General features: G+C 38.5%; 1 protein-coding gene across 1 annotated transcript; it reads right to left on the reverse strand.

Annotated features, from left to right (window-relative positions):
* Positions 1–656: 656 nt before the first annotated feature.
* ube2v2 (ubiquitin-conjugating enzyme E2 variant 2) lies at positions 657–17,291 on the reverse strand. Its single transcript, XM_088918564.1, has 4 exons — positions 17,221–17,291; positions 11,362–11,510; positions 4,963–5,088; positions 657–2,264 (listed from the first exon to the last, which is right to left on the reverse strand). The coding sequence occupies exons 1-4, from the start codon at positions 17,234–17,236 to the stop codon at positions 2,118–2,120; spliced, it is 438 nt and encodes a 145-aa protein (XP_088774690.1). The 5' UTR covers positions 17,237–17,291; the 3' UTR covers positions 657–2,117.
* Positions 17,292–19,941: the final 2,650 nt, after the last annotated feature.

Consider the following 19,941-nt stretch of genomic DNA (forward strand, 5'->3'; position numbering starts at 1 on the left):
AGTGACTTGCCTGCAGCTGGAGAACTGCCCCACTGCTAGTGAGATCCACATAATTAATACCAGGCACTGTATGTCTCTCAAAAAAGAGCAATAATGCTGTGTCGACACAAGGTAATCAGAGTCGATTAAAATTGGGGGAAATTTTGGACTGCAAAATAATTTTACAAATCTACTAAAAAATGTGAGTTATCAACCATTTAATCATTTACTACTGGGTAGCAATAAAAAAAAAAACACAGACTCAAAGTGCACATTCAGAGCCTTGGTAAGGATGAGAAAAGATTTTGAACAATTTATTTGAAATTAATTTGGCCCCAAAGTTAAAATTGTGATACACTGCACAGGAACACAAATAAAATGTAATACTATTAAAATTCTAATCCCGGCATTAAAAAGCAAATATAAAATTCAAAATAAAAACCAAAAGGTAGAACTTTAAAGCTAATTTAGGAATTGTGGTTGTTATAATGCTCTCTCCCAGAAATGATGAAAATGGGGTGACTCAACCAACATGAAGTTAAATGCCAACATTACATGGAAATCATTAAATTGACACCCACCTAATCTGGTTTGATGGTGTGCTTTAACCTCTTTTTCACATTCCAAAGCTCAGTGAATTTATGGCACGTTGTCTTTTAAAAAAAAACTATTACTGGTTTCAGTAACTACAGAAAGCTTTATTTTCCTCCCCAGGATTCAAGAGCAATGACCATTGTTTCAAGGATTCCAGGCACCTCACTGGTTTAGTGATTCACTCAACAGGGGGAACAATATCGCTAAGACGTATCAAACTGTAATGTATAGTCATATTTGCCCAGGCATTTCAAACAATAAGTCAATAAATGATTACCTAACATTAGCCATGGAAGCAGGGGAAAACAGCATTTCTTCAAACATTTACTACGATCTCTCTCTTGCCTTTTTTCAGAGACAGTGATTTTCATCATTAAACAGAAAATGCCAAAAGTCCTCAAGATGTTAAAATTGTTAACAGCACATAAAGACAACAAAACAGCAGTTTTTATAGGTCCTTGAAAACATTTTTGTTCTGTTTTAGAAAAAGGGTTTCTCTTACTAGACAACAAATTTCCTAACTTGAAACTCACATATTATTTTCTCCTGGCTAATGGTAATGCCTGTGCACAAATACTCATTTAAAATTGTTTATATTTGTTACAGATTGCCCACCTACCTGGAGTTAAACGTTTAAAGATTTAGATATCTACAGTACCGGATCAAATGGCTCTAAAGCTTTGTAGCTGAATTGACTCCCCTTTGTGCAATGCAAAATTATTTTGCAAGCCTCTTTCTAAAAGAAATATAAACTGTTTAAACCTGTTTTGAAGGGAAAAAAGGAAAAGTCCATACTTAAATCTCAGAGACTGGTTTTAATCTCAGAAAATCACATTTCCATACACCTATTGTCTTATTTTTTTCACTAAAAGTTAAATGCAAGTTTATTTTTTTTTAGTAGAACAAAGACTGTAAACAAATATCTGCAATGTCTGTTACATGTCACATATAAGAGCTGCTTTACAGAAATGATCGGTTTTTGTCATAAATACAGGTATCAAAAACAACCCTTAACACTCTGTGACACTACTAGTAGTCTACACCCACACTTGGAACTAATATTCATGAACAAAATTTGCAACATGAGTCAGTGTACCTGCTAGATTTCACTAACATAGAACTTAATTGCAGCTCTTTTAATAAGATGGGTTTTTTAAAGCATGCCATTATATACACATCCTATTTTTCTTATTGAGACCAGTATTTTTAACTTAACATATAGCTCTGCAATAACCTGACCTTTTTGTGTCATGCTTCTCTCCAAAATAAAAAGCCCAACTTTCACAATTCAAGCTTATGATCCAAAACAGTGTCTTGAATAAAGAAGAAAATAATTTTGTGCAGTTCTATTCTTTTTTTTATTATTATTTTAAACCGTGCCTCACATAATGGGCCAACATTTTGTTTTTACTTGACTAACAGAAATGTCCCAATCCTGCATCTGCCGATGAATTTCATTGTGTGGGTGGTAAGCATTGTGAAAATTTACAAGACATTTTAGGAGAATAAGGTTTAAGACAGAGGGTCGTAAGAATCTATTAGAATTAATTGCTGTAGGTCTGTCCTTCTGGCGGCTGTGGAAGCTTCATATTCTCTTTGGACATCATTAGACGCCGCAGCTCTTGAAGAACAACTTTAATGCTATAGGAATTTTGCCATTTAGCTAGAATTGGTATGCTACGAGCATCCACCTGCAATGGAAAGAAGAGAATATCAATCGCCAAATGAAATGCTTCAAAAACGTCAAATTAGTTGAGTGATTTTACAATAGAATTTAAATTTAAATTAATCTCTACTAATCTAGTTAAATCTCTCCTGTTTATCAAAGGTACTTTCCCTTGCTTCATAAAAGAAGCAGACAGATTGGGATATCAATGGAAAATATGATAGAGAGATAAAAAAACTAAATGAAAAAGTACACTTAAAATAAGTGAAAAGATAAGATAAAATAAGAATCTTAAAATAAGATTCAGAAAGCACATATAGTATACATAGTCTTCATATAATAGTGTGATATTCAGCTGAAAAAACATCATTCATGCTTTAACAGACATTCAGCAAATAACAGACACCTCTTCCCCTCCAGAGTTTTACTCTGTTAAACTGTTTCTTTTATCTTTTCCTCTGAGTTTCAAAGTAAAAGGTAGTCGCTTATCCATTCCACTTCAAAGTGACAAGTATTATATACTATAGCATGAGACCTCCTATATTACAATGCATGCATTAAACAATCATACACAAACAAGTGAACTACTTGCACCTACTGCAGGTGCTACAATATAACTGCATGTTTGACGTTGGGTTTCAGGCTGCCTCTAGTGTCGATGCTGCTGTAACAGCAGGCTGTGTCTGCGCTGCCTTCACCACTACTTTTACATGAACAGACTCTTACACTGATGAAAGTGGATAGTCAGCCAGGGTAGACTAATGGACAACTGTGTTGCAATACACATGAACAGAGCATTGCCAATGCATTAACTACAATATTTAAGTCAGTAATTTAGATATGTATTACATACTTTCACCATTTAAAATGTCTTAATGTCTTCATGACCTATTCCAGCCTATGAGGTAGCACAGAGCCCTATGCACAAGTACAGCAAATTAAACAGTACTTTTGGCAGATCCTCTGCTGAACACAATGAGGTAAAACTGCTAAAAGCAAAATAGTTTCCCAGCATCTGTCCATATACAGTGGTGTGAAAAAGTGTTTGCCCCCTTCCTGATTTCTTATTTTTTTGCATGTTTGTCACACTGAAATGTTTCAGATCATCAAACAAATTGAAATATTAGACAAACATAACACAAGTAAACACAAAATGCAGTTTTTAAATGAAGGTTTTTATTATTAAGGGAAAAAAAATCCAAACCTACATGGCCCTGTGTGAAAAAGTGATTGCCCCCTAAACCTAATAACTGGCTGGGCCACCCTTAGCAGCAACAACTGCAATCAAGCGTTTGCGATAACTGGCAATGAGTCTTTTACAGTGCTGTGGAGGAATTTTGGCCCACTCATCTTTGCAGAATTGTTGTAATTCAGCCACATTGGAGGGTTTTCAAGCCTTAACCGCTTTTTTAAGGTCATGACACAACATCTCAATGGGATTCAGGTCAGGACTTTGACTAGGCCACTCCAAAGTCTTCATTTTGTTTTTCTTAAGCCATTCAGAGGTGGACTTGCTGGTTTGTTTTGGATCATTGTCCTGCTGCAGAACCCAAGTGCGCTTCAGCTTGAGGTCACGAACAGATGGCCGGACATTCTCCTTCAGGATTTTTTGGTAGACAGCAGAATTCATGGTTCCATTTACCACAGCAAGTCTTCCAGGTCCTGAAGCAGCAAAACAGCCCCAGACCATCACACTACCACCACCATATTTTACTGTTGGTATGATGTTCCTTTTCTGAAATGCTGTGTTACTTTTATGCCAGATGTAATGGGACACACACCTTCCAAAAAGTTCAACTTTTGTCTCATCAGTCCACAGAGTATTTTCCCAAAAGTCTTGGGGATCATCAAGATGTTTTCTGGCAAAACTGAGACGAGCCTTTATGTTCTTTTTGGAACTCTGCCATGCAGGCCATTTTTGCCCAGTCTCTTTCTTATGGTGGAGTCATGAACACTGACCTTAACTGAGGCAAGTGAAGCCTGCAGTTCTTTGGATGTTGTTGTGGGTTTTTTTGTGACCTCTTGGATGAGTCGTCGCTGCGCTCTTGGGGTAATTTTGGTCAGCCGGCCACTCCTGGGAAGGTTCACCACTGTTCCATGTTTTCGCCATTTGTGGATAATGGCTCTCACTGTGGTTCGCTGGAGTCCCAAAGCTTTAGAAATGGCTTTATAACCTTTTCCAGACTGATAAATCTCAATTACTCTGTTTCTCATTTGTTCCTGAATTTCTTTGGATCGCAGCATGATGTCTAGCTTTTGAGGATCTTTTGGTCTACTTCACTTTGTCAGGAAGGTCCTATTTAAGTGATTTCTTGATTGAGAACAGGTGTGGCAGTAATCAGGCCTGGGTGTGGCTAGAGAAATTAAACTCAGCTTTCCAAAGATGTGATAAACCACAGTTGATTTATGTTTTAACAGGGGGGGGCAATCAGTTTTTCACACAGGGCCATGTAGGTTTGGATTTTTTTTTTCCCTTAATAATAAAAACTTTCATTTAAAAACTGCATTTTGTGTTTACTTGTATTATCTTTGTCTAATATTTCAATTTTTTTGATGATCTGAAACATTTCAGTGTGACAAACATGCAAAAAAATAAGAAATCAGGAAGGGGGCAAACACTTTTTCACACCACTGTACATGTGACCAGTCAAACAGTTTCCTTGCAAATACTTATTGAATCTTACATTTATGCTTTCTACTAATATAAAGAAATGTACACTTACCGTCCCATTGGAATTATTTATCCCATTCATACTAATTTTTGTTACAAATCTAACAGTTGGTGGTACTTCTGGATATTTAGGTCCACACTCTACTTTGAGACTGTATATTCTGTTTTCATAGTTAGTCTAGAGAAAAAAAGACAATATTGGGAGATTTAGGCACAGCTGTTCCCAAAGAAACACATTTTAATTCACATAGAACAAGAATATCATATGTTGCAAACTGCAATGAGCTTACACAAGTAAGCAAAGTGTTACACTAATACAGCATGGTTAAAAATACTCATCTCACAATGTAAAAACTATAGATGACAACAGTGTTTTCTTAGCCAACAAAACAGCATCAAAAACATTTGGATTTGAAATTTATTTTAGCGTACGTCCTGTTTGAGCACATAACCTTAACCAGATATCTTTTCGATACCTGCTCAACAGGTCAATGTCAAGTTTTTTTTTTCTCAATATGACTCTGGCTCATCAATCATGTGTCATACAAAGATAAGGGGCAAAATAACCCCCAGCTTTATCAAAGCCGAAGCTAACTTCAACCAATTGTAAACTGAAAAGGCCACTGAAGCTTCGGTTCAAGCAACCTCAAAGCCACTTCTAACATAGTAATAATAAATTGCATTAATATAGCACCTTTCATTCTAAAAAGATCCCAAGAGCTTTACATGTAGGAGGGGACCCCCTTTATTCACCACCCACCTGGGAGATGCACAGCAGCCATTCTGCGCAACACATTTGAAAGACAAGTGAGAAATTGCTTATCAAATGTATCAAGGGAGAACTGCCAAAGCAGGCCACACTGTTCAAGCCCAGAGTGGAATTTAGCGAGAAAACCAGGCTTCAAAAAGTGATCTTCAATGACCGAACAGTTAGAACCTCTCATCTCATCTCATCAGAGAGGTACAGTATATAGCAGAATACCCCTGTCCGTATACCGGGGTATTGTTTTTCTGAAATTCTGCTCCAGGAAAGAATAGTGACACCTACAGGTCCACTATAACCATGTAAAGCATAACATGTTTTGTCTTGGAGGCTGCACATCCCAGTACTGATCATATACAGTCTTGCTGGGTTCGGAGACGTGATGAGCTTGGCTTAGAGCTGCTGAAAGAAGCTAATCCATCACATTTACCTATCAAATCTAATTGAGACTCACGTGTAAGGTATTCCTTGTTATTGTTCATTCCTTTCTACACATCCATGAGCCCAAAAGGCTACTTTTATACTACAAAATACAGATCAGGTTTAAGTGTTATCTGAAAACCAAGCAGCTGAAATTTAAATAGATCTCCAATATAGGACTATTTTTGCATAAGTAAGTTAACAATGAAAACTTTTTTGCTTTTATGTAGCAATGTTTACTATAACTTCATAAGGACTGATCTTACTGAAATTAGAGTTTTTTTTTCCTCTTACAGCCATTGATTCCAGTGGCAACTGAACTTAATGGAGGGCAGCACTGTGATGATGTGGCATGTTGCCTTGAATGTTTTGTTGGGTATTTTCTGCAATCTTTCCAGAATCCACCCTCAACATGTTTACAGCAGAAAAAGCAGGCTGGATTCCTAATTTTCATCTGTTTGTTCAGAAAACAAACTCAGCTTTTGAGAGGATACAAGTATTTCTGGATGTGTACAGTAGCATTTACGGTAGAAGAGGCTGACTGGTATCCATCCTCAGTCACTCATTTAATGATATTTGACCTAGTGTAGATGTCTTAATATTAAAAAATATCAAATCACCAAGTTTTATTTCTTAAGTGCAGTGACTGTTGCTCACAGATAAAGTACTTAAACAACACAATCAAAATACTGCCTTTAAATTTTACACGCTTAGTAATAATTGTTTAAAATAATTTATGCTATTGGTGACATTGACAAACTGCAGTATATATGCCAGAAATTATACTGCAGCCTACAATGGGACCTGTGTTGCATTACTTGCTTTGCTATACAGCTGGACAGCTAACACCCACAGACTGGTGGAGATTTTCATAAGAAACTGCTTACATGCAGTATTGCAAATGTGTGCAAAATGTTTCCACTAATAAAATCTGCAAACTGCTTTACAAAATACACTACCAAGTATACTCTTGTTGTAGCATTTCAAACTGTCTAAACATTAGAAAATTCTCCCGAGCCTTTATCAGTCTCTAAAATTTGAAAATCTTACCAAATCTCAAAAACCTGACATTGTGATTTTAGTAAGCAATTATTGTGGACTTACTATCTTCTGTAGTATACTATATTTTAGACTATTACACTATAAAATATCTTCTATATGCACAAAAGGCAGCATTTTGTAAGATTATTTTACCGTTATTCCTAAAATACCATGCACTTGTAAGCTTGCGTTAATTAAAACAATTAATAGTAAAAAGGGCAATCTTTTTGTGACAAAAAATGTAAATCACAAACCTGACCTCTCCCAATACTTCTGAAATGCCTTCTTCATTTAAAAACTAATTTGGCAGAGTACCTACTTCCAGCTTATATACTTTATAAACTCCAGTTTAACATGAATGATATAAATCACAGATGAGCAGATTTGCTAATTTCTTGTTCCTTCAGAAGTTTTCTTGATGATACAGTTTTGGTGATGATAAACCATTTGTTTTGATTGCTCTATAACTTTGTTTTCTCACCCACAAACGTTTTGATGGCCTTGTCCTGAAATTGGCAAATTAAATTTTACCATAACAGATCAATCTTTCAGTCTTTTCAATTAACAACAATGAATTTTGTCTCATGTTCCATCATAAGCTCAGCTGTATTGTCTGTTCCTATCAACATCTCATTCAAGCATTTGATTGCAACTTGTATCATGCCAAACTAGCCTGGAAAACAGCCCAAGGAAAATGGCAAGACCAAAAATGGCTATTAATAATTGCATTAAAAAACAGGTGTGTGGTCTAACACTGAAATCATTTTACAAACAAGGGGACCCACACCTGTTGTTAATTATGTGCTTTTCTTAAAAGAAAATGCTTAACGAAAACATTTTTCATTTTTGGTCCTAGTAATCCATATGCAAATTCTGCTTGCTCTCCGAGCTAGTAGTTATGTTTTGGAAGGTAAGACAAAGTATAATTGTTGTGCTTAGAAAATTTAAAACTGACTACGTCATTAGCAAATTAAATTAACTGCTTATTTTTTAAGGTTTTGAAGCACTTTGCTTATTGCTGTTAAAGGCGCTATATATAATTATTGCAAACCAGATATGCACTGAAACAAAAACAAGCTGACAAACTGTATTAAAGTCAAATCATTTTTTTTTCTATGACTAGCTGTTTCTATCAGTATAAACTACCACAATAAAGGAACTCTACCCAAGGGATCTCTGTCTGGTCTAATTACAGTCGGTCTGTCATGAGGAGAATCAGTACTGGTGATTTTCCTTCCACTGAGCCACCACATGACTGTCATGCTCTCAGCTTTCCTGCTGGTGTGGCTCACAAAGCCTCCATTTCCCAGATGCCTGCACACCTTATGACACAATATACTGGGCCTGCAAGAGGTGCCACTGCAGACTTTGGTCCCTTGTTTTTTTTGGTCATCTGGCATACCTGCTATTCCCAGTAATGAAGTAATGAAGGGCATATTGTCAGCAGTTATTCCAATTTATGAGAAAAATCACAAATCAAGCAAAAATGTCCCAGTTAGAAACAGACAAAAATCAATGCCTGTGGCTGAACCTCACTTTCACAGGTTAGAAGCCACTTAAAAGAAATATAGGTTTATACATTGTTACTATATAAGGTGAAATGGTGTAAAGTCAGCTTTCCTTACGCAGGAAAAATTCAGAGGTAATTAATCAAATTACTGAATGCAGGCAGCCTACTTTGTGCTAATTAGCAAGCATTCTGTACATAGGTGATCAGTCAAAACACATTCACGCACAATCCTGAACAAACTAGATGAATGTATAAGGAAAAAACTTTGGCAAGTATTTCTTCCTGCACTAATAAAAAAAAAATCCCCTCAAATGGCTCTTAAGAAACATTTTACAGCAGAGAGATACAAAAATAGTACAAACTTGATGGAAATGCAGGCTTCAAAACCACTTAACCTTTTTCACAACAGCAAATGGTACCCAACCGCAAAAGCCAGACAGTATAATTTCACACATCAGCCTTTTCTAATATCAAACTAACAGAATGTGAAAGAATGACATTTCTTGCAAACTGAATGGCTATAAGTAAGTGTACAACCCATCAGCAACTACAATCAGTTGATTGCAGCCCTTCAACAAGTGGCATCCACATAATGAAGAATGGAACATGAAAACTAAATAAACAGTGTTGGCCAATCCCTTTCACGTAGTTCTAATAAACCACAATGCAGCTTTCTGTGCAACAGCACACAACTCCACCACAGGCCATTTACAATTAAGGAGTCCACATCTGGAGGTTTCAATTGTGTTCTAGGTGGTAATTACAAACCTGATCTCAATTTCAACAATGCCGTGAGGTAACTCAAAGTCACTTCAAAGCCAACTAGTTGACTTACTGTCCTATGTCCTTTTGATTGCTTAAAAAAAACAGAGGCCCTTATTATTGACCTCCAGGAATCTTCATGTGCACAGGAATCAAAAAGCCGCCTCTTAATACATTCTGCTACAGTATGAGACACAGTTAGGAGACCAAACAATGGAAACGCCTGTGTAAAAGACAGGTATCGGACAAGTAGAGTGGATATCAAAAGTTTACACAAGTTTCCGTAGTGTAATGGTTATCATGTTCGCCTCACATCCGAAAAGTCCCCAGTTCGAAACCGGGCAGTAACATCTCCGTTTAGGGGCGGTGTGGTGGCTCTGTGGCTCAGGATCTGCGCCTGTGCCTGGAAGGTTGCCGGTTCGTATCCCACGGCCGGCAGAGGAATCCTACTCCGTTGGGCCCCTGAGCAAGGCCCTTCACCCCAACTGCTCCAGGGGCGCCGTGTAAATGACTGACCCTGCGCTCTGACCCCAAGCTTCTCTCCCTGTCTGTGTGTCTCATGGAGAGCAAGTTGGGGTATGTGAAAAGACATATTCCTAATACAAGAAATTGTATCTGGCCAATAAAGTGATCTAAATTTACACTCTTATTGAAATTTCAGATTTTGTTGATTTAAAGGCTGAAATTAAGACAAATCAAGTCAGACCTTTTTTCACCTTTAATAAGGTCTTGTAACCAACAATATTTAAGTGGAAAAACAAATAGATCATTTTTTGGAAAAACAATTAAAAATAAAAAACAATGCCCAAGTGAGCATGTTCGATAACCAGGTTGACTGTAAATATGACTGGCATGTTTACAAAAAAAGATTTTGGTGGATTTAAAAGAGGGGTGATTGCTGAGGCACGTTTGTAAGAAATTTTAGTATCCAAGACAGCTCAACTTGCTGATGTTTCACAAACAGCAGTCACTGAAATTATGTCAGCATGAAACTCCAAAATGACAAAATCAGCAAAGGGCAACAGCAGGCAGAAGTGCATACTCCGGGCTCGTGATAGCTGTGCCTGAATTAAAAGCGCACTCTCAAACAATGTTAAGTAACTCTCTTAACTCCTGAAACACTACAGTACTGTCTTCTTTGTTGGCAATGTTTGTCTATCTGTGTTGTATTGCACTGTGCCTGAAAAACTAATTTCCCCCAGGGATAATAAAGCTTGAATTGAAAATAAAACAGGCAAGCAACTGCATATCAATTTACTGCAAATTTCAATCTGAGATGCGAGCAAACAGTTTAATGAAAAACAGTCCACAGAAGAACTCGAACGAGATACCACAGGACAGAAGAATGGACGTATGGTGCCAAGTGCCGATGTACCTAAAGTACTCTACAGTCCCGAGTGCTTGGATCAAACAGAGAACGGTTCTGGTGGCTCCATAATTCCATGGTTTGGGTGCGCTCATTCTCTTAGAAGTCAAGGTCAATACTAATCACTGCTTAATATTCCTGAGTGATCATCTCCATCCCATATTGCAGCTTCTTTCCTGCTGGGAGGGGTGTTTTCCAGGATGAATATGCTCCCATCCACAGCGCACATTTGGTTTCCCAGTGGTTTGAGGAGCGCGATTTCTCAGGCATCAGATCCGAACACAATTAAGGATTAATGAGATATGCTCAAACAATACCCACCTCCAGCAACGAGGCATGAGTAGTTTTTCTTGTGAAACAATGGTGCTGCATCCACCCTGCAGAATTCCTGACGCTGGTTGACACGCAAGCTGTACATGGTAACGCAAAGCCCTATAAAGTGTCTCCATTTTTTGTCCATTATGTGTATGTCAAGCTCTTACATGACCCTGCTTAAGGTGCTGGATAATTCAAGATTATCTATTTTGAATATATCTGCAAACTTTAAATGAAATTAAATCTCTCAGTGTTCTAACTCTTCAACACTTACCCTTGCCGGTCCAATGATCATGCCTGTCCATCTTGTGAGTGTCATGTCTTCATCATCTTCAAGACCCCAGCTGACAGTACCATCTCCTACTCCTTTCTGTCCCTCTTCAAGCTCTTCCAACAAGCGGAAATTACGAGGAACTTTGACTCCTACAGAAACAATACAACAATACATCCACTTAAATACTACAAGACGAAAATGAAGAATGCAAGCCTGACAACAGATACCAATAATACAATGCAGAAAATTATTCCTCTAAAACAGCAAATTTATAAATGCACAACTCGGTAAGTAAATGAAAAAAAATGGCATCAGTGTTACACCTGCTGATGAAGTTCTGATTAAAACTATTTTCCATTTCCTACTACTTCACTGGTTTGTCATATAACTGACTTGCAAGAGACAGCATTACAGTGCAAGACTAACTGCACTGAGACACTATGCCATCATCACAGCACTGCAGTCAATTACATGAATTTTTAAATAAGGTGAACTAACTAAACTAACAACTAACAAAAAAGCAAACAGCAAAAGTGCAAGGCTTCAGCAATTTTACATTAAAAATGCAGGAAATGCGAGTGCTGCATGAAATAGTGAAATTAAAACTTTAAAGCAGTAAAAGGAATGCTACAAAGTGTTATCTATTATCTTCACAGTACTACAAGCTAAATTCATTGTATTGGCACTCCATAAATTAAATGCTTTCAACCACTGAGTTGATAGACTAGCCTGTAATAATTGAAGAAATGTGAGAATGTTTTAAGCACCAGAGAAAGAAACACATTTTACATTATCTACTGTTAGGAATGAATTTCGTGGCTTGCCTATCACCGGTTCTATCACAATGGAACATGTACTGGCAACTTCCATGTTAAAAAGTAAAAACGTTACTTTTCAGTGTGTAAATAACCTCTGCCTGTTCCTTTGCAACTCCCATGCTGATACAGCTACACACTGTATTGACCATATTTGACAAACATTACTATTCAACTTTATTACAGACCTGAGATAACCTGCGGATGTGCATTGAAGACAATGACACATGATTTACAGACCAGCTGGTGTACATATCCTTGTTTACCTTAATACGAATATCAGTTTCACTCTTGACAAGGTTTATTCTCTAACCTTTTGAAGAATAAAATGTTGTAATCCAGTTCATTTATGCATTTAAACATCATACAGCTATAAAAGTTGAAATTCAACAAAATTAATGCTACTATAAATGGCACAAAATAAAATGCATCGAAACACTTTTGCATTGACTTTTAAACTAAATTTTAGATTATTAGCATTAAAAAGGGGACAGGAGTAATCAAAATCCTGTACAAAACAGCCTACATAATCTTCTAAAACATTAAAATTTAAATAATGGGAAACAAATTTCAGTCCTTGACAAGTTCAAAATGTTCTCGTAGTTCTATTTTATAAAGCAAGCACCTAGAAATAAACAGAATGATGAATTTATGAAGCTGTGAAAACATTTCATTCTTAAAATGCAGGTGATGGAACATAAGGTGCCAGATGTAATCATCCATCTAAAGAACAAAAAAAAACATAACAGAAATATTTACAGACTGGATAAAGTGGCTTGGTTTAAAAATCTAAAAGTGTTATACTGTAATCTTCATGGTTCTGCACAGAGAACTCCTAACTGTCATAAATAATTTAGGCCCCAAAAACACAACGGTGACTTTTACTGAAATTGCTGTACTCAGAATTGTGTAAAGCCTCCTCTGACAGGGATGATACCAGCAAGTATCTTCTGCAGTGTGCTGTGAGGTTCTGGCACTTTTGAGTCAGAAATCATGACCATTCCTCCAGGTTGCTCTAGGTCTAGATCCTCTGTTTCTATATAAGAACTGCCTTCTTGAGCTTCGACCCACAACCGTTCATCTGGACTGATGTCTGGGGATCGAGACGGTCTGCTGAGAACAGCACCAGGTGTTTGACCAAAATCTCCTCCTCTACATGCTGGGGTTTCCACAGATGGAAAACCGCCCCAGAACATTACGTGCCTGCCTTGAGATTTCACAGAGGGCTTGAGTATGTTCCCAACATGAACTTCATCTTTTCAATGCCAAGCATGTCCAAAAATATCTTCATTTTGTCTGACCATAAGGCATGGTTTCCACTGTCATTCAGATGTAGTCTGTCAAATTCAAGTTGCCTTTATTGTGAAGCACTTCAGAAGAGGGGTCTCCCTTGCAACCTGACCATTAGTGCAACTGTCCTATAGGCAGCATTAAATGGCAGTGTTCACTACTTTTCATCTTTAAGTTGTCAGTTTGTGTAGGAGATCTCCAGCTGTTGCCTTTGGATTTACAGTTGCCCCCCTAGTCACTGCCTGGAATGACAAGATACACTTGTGTCCCTTCCTGGCAGATTTGACACTATAATAATCTTACGTTTCCTAAAAAACAAACACTACACTAAAAACTGGGACATTTAATCTTTTGAAGAATCTTTTATAGCCATTTTCCAGCGTCTGCAGGTCAATAGCCAATTGTCCACTGTCTTTCAGTATCAAGATTCCATGATAGTGAGTAACCTTCAAGCCAAGTTCACAGATTGTACCAAATCAGGGGGATCAGTTAACAATTAGAAACTAGCAAATCTTAAAAGCTCCAAAGAACACCGAAAGATTCAGACAAAATTCAAGTAACCTGGCAGATATTCAATACCAACTAGTGCAGTTTTACATGCAGGTAGCATAAACTGCAAATATAAAATGGGAAACACTGAGACTGAAATAGAGTGAGGTGATTATGCTGACACATCATTTTCATCTCGTAGACAAGATGGGGAAGCAATAAAAAAGGCAAACAGAACATTTGGACACACCGTGTACAAGTGCAGAATTTAAATCCAGGGACGCTGCACTAAAATTGTCAAATGAACTAGAAGGACCTCATTTAAAACAGTGTTCAATTTTGGTTAAAAAGATGGACCAGAGGACACTATATATCAAAAAGTGTTAAAAAAATGGGAAAAAAACAAAAGCAGGAGTAACTTCTTCACTCCAGGTGTTGTGAGGTCTATGGAAAAATCTGCCCAGTCATGTTGCTGAAGGCAATACCCTGGTTTCTGTCACGAAACCTGTAAGGCTTGTGAATCAAACAACCATATGGGTTCCTCTCATTTGTAAAATATGCACACAAAAAAAGTCGACATCTAATGCACAGGTCATGTTTCTAACAATACATTAACCCATCTGCAGAATTATTCTGTCTATTAGACAAATTATTGTACAGCTACTGGAAACTGAAATGCACTTATAATAGAAACTAAGGACCAAGGTGGCCCTCTGGAAGCTTGCGTTTGGCTATCTTGATCTAACCCTGCCTTGAAAACAGTTTTCTTAAGGTGTGTCACTCTCTCCCTTAACCTGCGTCTCATCTCTCCGAAAATACATTTACACCTTGCAAAACCATGATCAATCATGTGTGTGCAGCCTAAGCAAATTTGACATTTCCCACATTTCCTGTGAAGTGCAAAAGTTAAGAATAAACAGTTTACCGCAATTCTCAAAGCTAAAGGCAAATAAATGTGGCCAAAGTGTCTCAATACACTTGCTTTTCATTTTAAAAAAGTGTTTTCCTCAATCTGAACATAAAAGACCAAACCCTGATCTTGTCTTCACATGCACTACTGCAGTATAAAAAGGGCTCTGATATTCACGTTACGAGTTTGTGGGAACTGAAGGAAGTCCTCTAAAGACTGCCCCTTGAAAAGAACACAGTTGTAGATGCATGCTGAAACGAGAATGTTGCAACCCTCTACCTGAACGTAGAGAATCTGAGAAGCTCATATAAGGAACTGCTATTTTTAGACGATTAGAAAGTAGAAAGCAGTAGTCCTGGCTTGTTAATGCAGACTCTCTAATTGACCTTGACAAATCTTAAGTGCATACCGCTCACTGGTACTAATGTCCAAACAACTTAAGAAACTCAAAGATAAAACACTTAGATAAATTCGAATAACGCCTGCTAATTATATGTAGCAGAGCATCTTTGCTTGATGACCTCCACCTACCCACCTGCTAGCATCTCTGTAATGCATGCACGTAGCCATCAATACTTTCGAACATAAACCAAACATCTTCAACATGCGATACAAAACTAGACAGATCTAGCTTTGTGAACTCCTGTCTTCCGTTTCACCTGAGCGCAGCGCTACTTGGAAATAAACAATTCTGCAACTCGGGGCACAGAACGCCCATAATTCTGTGGATATTACCCCGACAGACCAAAATGTCTAGCGGGATGACTGAACCACCAAAAAAGCAAGAATGTGTGAAGTCAGTTGTAACCGTTTTATTTATTCAGTATTCACTCAGGAATGGATGGTTTCTCTGTTCTGCAAAGTGCTTTAATACTGTTAAAGGCTAGAATAACCTTTTTTGCACTACTTTATGCAATATCCATACCACTTTAACTCTTCATGATGAGTACAAGAATAATGTATACAAGACTTTTAAAAGGGCTGCGTTTTTTACATGATAGGCGCATAGCTCAAAGCACCGCAGTGTTTACTGTTACTTTAACGACATTTTGATTATGTTTATCTGCTGAGGGGACTACATTGACTTTCAGAACGAAATAAAAACATCTCCTTTGCTCTTGTGCAGTGCACTTCTATGTTACGTATCCATGCAGTGTTTCCGAAAACAGATTTCTCTAAGGGGGGGGGGGGGCAACATCTTGTTTCGACAGTCATTCATCACTGAAAAGTATGAGTAAAATTGCTTTTATGTAACACTGGGCTGCACGGATCAGTGTAAGTGGAATCAAACGCATACCAATCACAGGAATTTAAGGTGCACCTTCTCACCTGTCGCTAATAAATCAATTACATAAGACTATTTAAATTGGATGCACCATTTCGCGCACGCATTCCAAGTATCATCGGGCTCACGGATCTAATTAAAAGGGGATTTATTTCTGTAGCACTTCCAAGGTTGCAAAACAATCGAATCTTTTACCGAAGCACGTCAGTGGCAAAATATGCTCACATTAACTCTACGAACACCGAACAACCTTAACCCTCGCAGGCACACCCACACTGAATGCAGAACGCAACACTTCCTGTACCATTTCTGAGTTTCTTGCTGTCCGCGGAGAATAAAATCGTCTCATCTGTCTCTTGCTCCTATTGAATGTGTTGTTTTTTGCAGGAGAGGTAGCGTGTTATCTTGTTCCTTTTTTTAAAAAATGAATGATTTCGGCCAGGCCTAAAGCAAATACAACTGCCACGGGAATAGCCAGTTTTAACTCGAAATCACTAACACACACGTCAAAGACGCCCTGTATTCGTCATTTAAAGACAGTTCTGCTCTCACGGTTGGCGTTACCGTGGTTAGGGGAAATCTGGACACACGCCCTCGTTAAAATACTTATTCGGCAATATACGTTTCAGCGTCAGGCCCGAGGAAATGCTACTTCCTGAACAAAACACAAGAGCCCGCAGCAGAGCACACACGGGCATGCACGCGTGGAGATTCTGAAGGAAATACCCAGTGAAACACGAATTATATATGTTTTGCTCAGTCCTCTTCCCTGCATTGCTACGCCAATCGGGCCTACAACCTTCCCCAATACCGATCCCCCCCCCCCAGTTCTGATCAACATTCACAGCATGATGAGTGACTGTGCATCGACAGACCTTCCTTCCTCTCTTGTTCGACAAGCAGAAATCCCGCAGTAACGCAACTCTCTCCCCCTCGCTCGACTTCGTCCCTCTTCCCGCTTAAGTCAAATTACGCGTTTCCCCCCGACCTGCTCGCGTCTGCGCGCCCACCCCGCGAGTAAGAATAATCGCATTTTTTGTCTCTAAAATAGCCCAGATTCTCACACAAACCTGTGGAGGCCGCCATCTTGTCCAGCCGAATCCAGAACCACACAAATCCGTGACATCACAGTCACCTGGCGCGCGCGTCACCACTGCACCGAGCCGCCGCCGCCGCCGCCGCTCACGTGACCTCTCGGTGCTTGTTGGTTTTTGTGTTTTTGTGGGTCATTCATCGAGTTAGTTTGAATGTGTCCAACGATTGAAAGATTTAGTTGTTTTACAGATACATCAACTTCAAAAACGGAAACCTACTCGAATCATGACTGGAATCCTTTATTACTACCATAGTTAGCTTTATTTATGTTCTCTTCTTTCATGTTTTATTAAATTACCCCCATTTTTACACGAATAAAGTATTTTGAATTGAAGTTATTGCGTTTATAAGATGTAAATTAATCAAACGGAAAACACTTCCTGTTACCATGTAACCCCCTCCCTAGTTTTTGGAGTTGTTGCAAAAGAAAACAGTATTGTGCTCACTGAGCGGTTAAAAGGCACTTCTGTTGTTTCGTATGTGATTTCATTATCTGCTTTTCATGTGTTACAGCGTGACAAAAGGAGTTGTGGGGCAAATGCATAGGGGCTATATACTTTATGCATATAATGGATTTTTTGTGGGTGGGGTTTCTCTTTGGGTCTGCTTTTCTCCTTTAATCAAGGTCTCCAAGCTTTTCCAGTGCAAGTCTGGCTGGTGACAATCAACAATGTTTCAATGACACACTGTCGCCTAGATGTCCATCAATCACCACACAGAGGTGACACATTAGGGTTGCTAGAGAGTCTGGACCAAAGGTGGTGCAGGGGCACAGAGGAAGCACAAAGGACAAGGGAAGGGACACTGTACCTCGACACCTGGTCAACTCCATAATTAGCCCCCACTCATAAGGTCAAACTACCATACAACACACACATACACACTCACTCACACTCTGTGCTGGTCTGGGAGTACATGGGTGGTTCTGGGGAGATACATCAAACCTGCTGTGGGGAGAAGGATTCAAACTTTCTTTTTCCCTGTGTTTTGGCTGAAGTTTCTGAAACGTTTATTTAAAAAAAAAGACTTGTTGGTTTTAAGCTGACGGCCGTGAAGGTGTAAAATAAACAGAGACATTCGGGAATATCAAAAACTTGATATGAAGGGTTCCATCATTTAAGTGTCAAAGGATTATTTTAACATGAACATTTTGTGGAATTTCTACCTCTGGTGCTGGGCTTTCTTGTGATCTTTTCCCTTTTTCTTTTACTAGGCTCATTCTTTCCTCTCCTATAAAAACGGGGTTGAGGGGGAACTGCAGTCTCTTCCTGTTTTGCCACATGTCCATCAACAGATGCCCTCCTCCTCTCTCTTAGGCCTTTCACATTTAAAGAACTTTATTGGCACGACCAATCCATTACAATTAACACAACATTTACAGACATTACAGACTTTAATAAGCATATTATTGGTATTGCATACAGTATATCATATAAAACATTGTTATGAGACAAGCTCACTGTCAGTTCCTCAGGCTTTGATGGGGCACAACATACTTGGGTTGCAGCTCTATTGAGTTTCCACACCCAGTAGGATCAGAAGAGTGTTTATCTAATCCCAGAGTATTTCTCCCAGTGCAGCAGAAAGTGTACCTGTGTCTTGGGTTTTCCCTGCTGGCAGCAGGAGCGCAGCCTGTCCTCTCTGGGCAGTCAGGTCTGCCTATGTCCAGTTTCTATGTCAAGGCTACAGTCGCTGAGCCTGTCCTTTCTGGGCAGTCATGTCTGTCTTTGCCTCCCAGTTTCTACAGCAGGGCTGTGGTCACTGAGCCGATCATTTCTGGACAGCCAGGTCTGCCTGTGTCCAGTTTCAATTGTCCTCAGTCTGGTCATAACACATAGCACCTTCCTTTTCTTGTCGTCTGACCAGTCCAAAACAATCATTGTCTTTGGAACTGACTCAAGCCTTCCAGCCTGTGAAAACTTTCTAACCCAAACCTTGTTAAAAAGAACTATTGCCTAATTATCTTTTTTAAAAGGAAGGGGGTAAATGAGTAAAGAGGATGGGGTTTAAGTGTGACTTTAATACTTTTTTTTTAAATGTAGAAAGGAATATTGGTAAATGTTTACATTCATTTTTAACATTGCTTGTTTTGTAATGTAGAATTTGTTTCATTTGTGAAATTTGGTTAATGATTAAATTAGGGGTATTTCATACTATGTCTTTATTAAGAGCACCTTTCAGGGTTACAGTGTTTTAAGAGAAGAAAGCAAACTCTATGAATTAGGGCACATAATATTAAGTTTTGCAGATTCACTATACTGTGAGACAAAATTGTCTGAACAGACTCAAAATTCGACTTTTCATTTATACAAAGTCAGCAATACAGTAGCTATTTTGCCCTAAATGTAACCAGCAGGGTTAACCAGTATTTCCCATGAAGTCTGCGTAAAGCGGCTCTCCGATATTGAAACACTTCCAGCCTGTAGACTTTCCGACCACAATCAAGCCCTCAAGTTCAAATACGAATATAGCACCACCCTTAACGAATAATAAAAAACCTTCTGTTGAAGTTGAAAGAAGGGCACTCTGAACTGGGGGTTGAAATGTATGGCTGTCCAGAACCCACACTTTTTAGATCATTATAACACGTCTAATCGTTCGTCGTTGTAATGGGTCACAAGGCAAGATTGCTTTTTATCGCCCCTGCTGTTTGACATTGCTCTACAGTCTCTAGCAATTAGCTATAATCCTAGTAT

The sequence above is a fragment of the Atractosteus spatula genome, chromosome 6 (assembly GCF_055471065.1).
Source record: "Atractosteus spatula isolate fAtrSpa1 chromosome 6, fAtrSpa1.hap1, whole genome shotgun sequence".
In the NCBI taxonomy this organism is placed as follows: domain Eukaryota; kingdom Metazoa; phylum Chordata; class Actinopteri; order Semionotiformes; family Lepisosteidae; genus Atractosteus; species Atractosteus spatula.

Bases quoted from the DNA above. Each gene is read 5' to 3' on its own strand.
- ube2v2 (XM_088918564.1), bottom strand. The intron at 5,089-11,361 runs GTAAGTGTTGAA...TTTTTTCTCTAG, and splicing joins TGATCATTGGACCGGCAAGG to ACTAACTATGAAAACAGAAT. The intron at 2,265-4,962 runs GTAAGTGTACAT...TTTCCATTGCAG, and splicing joins TAAATAATTCCAATGGGACG to GTGGATGCTCGTAGCATACC.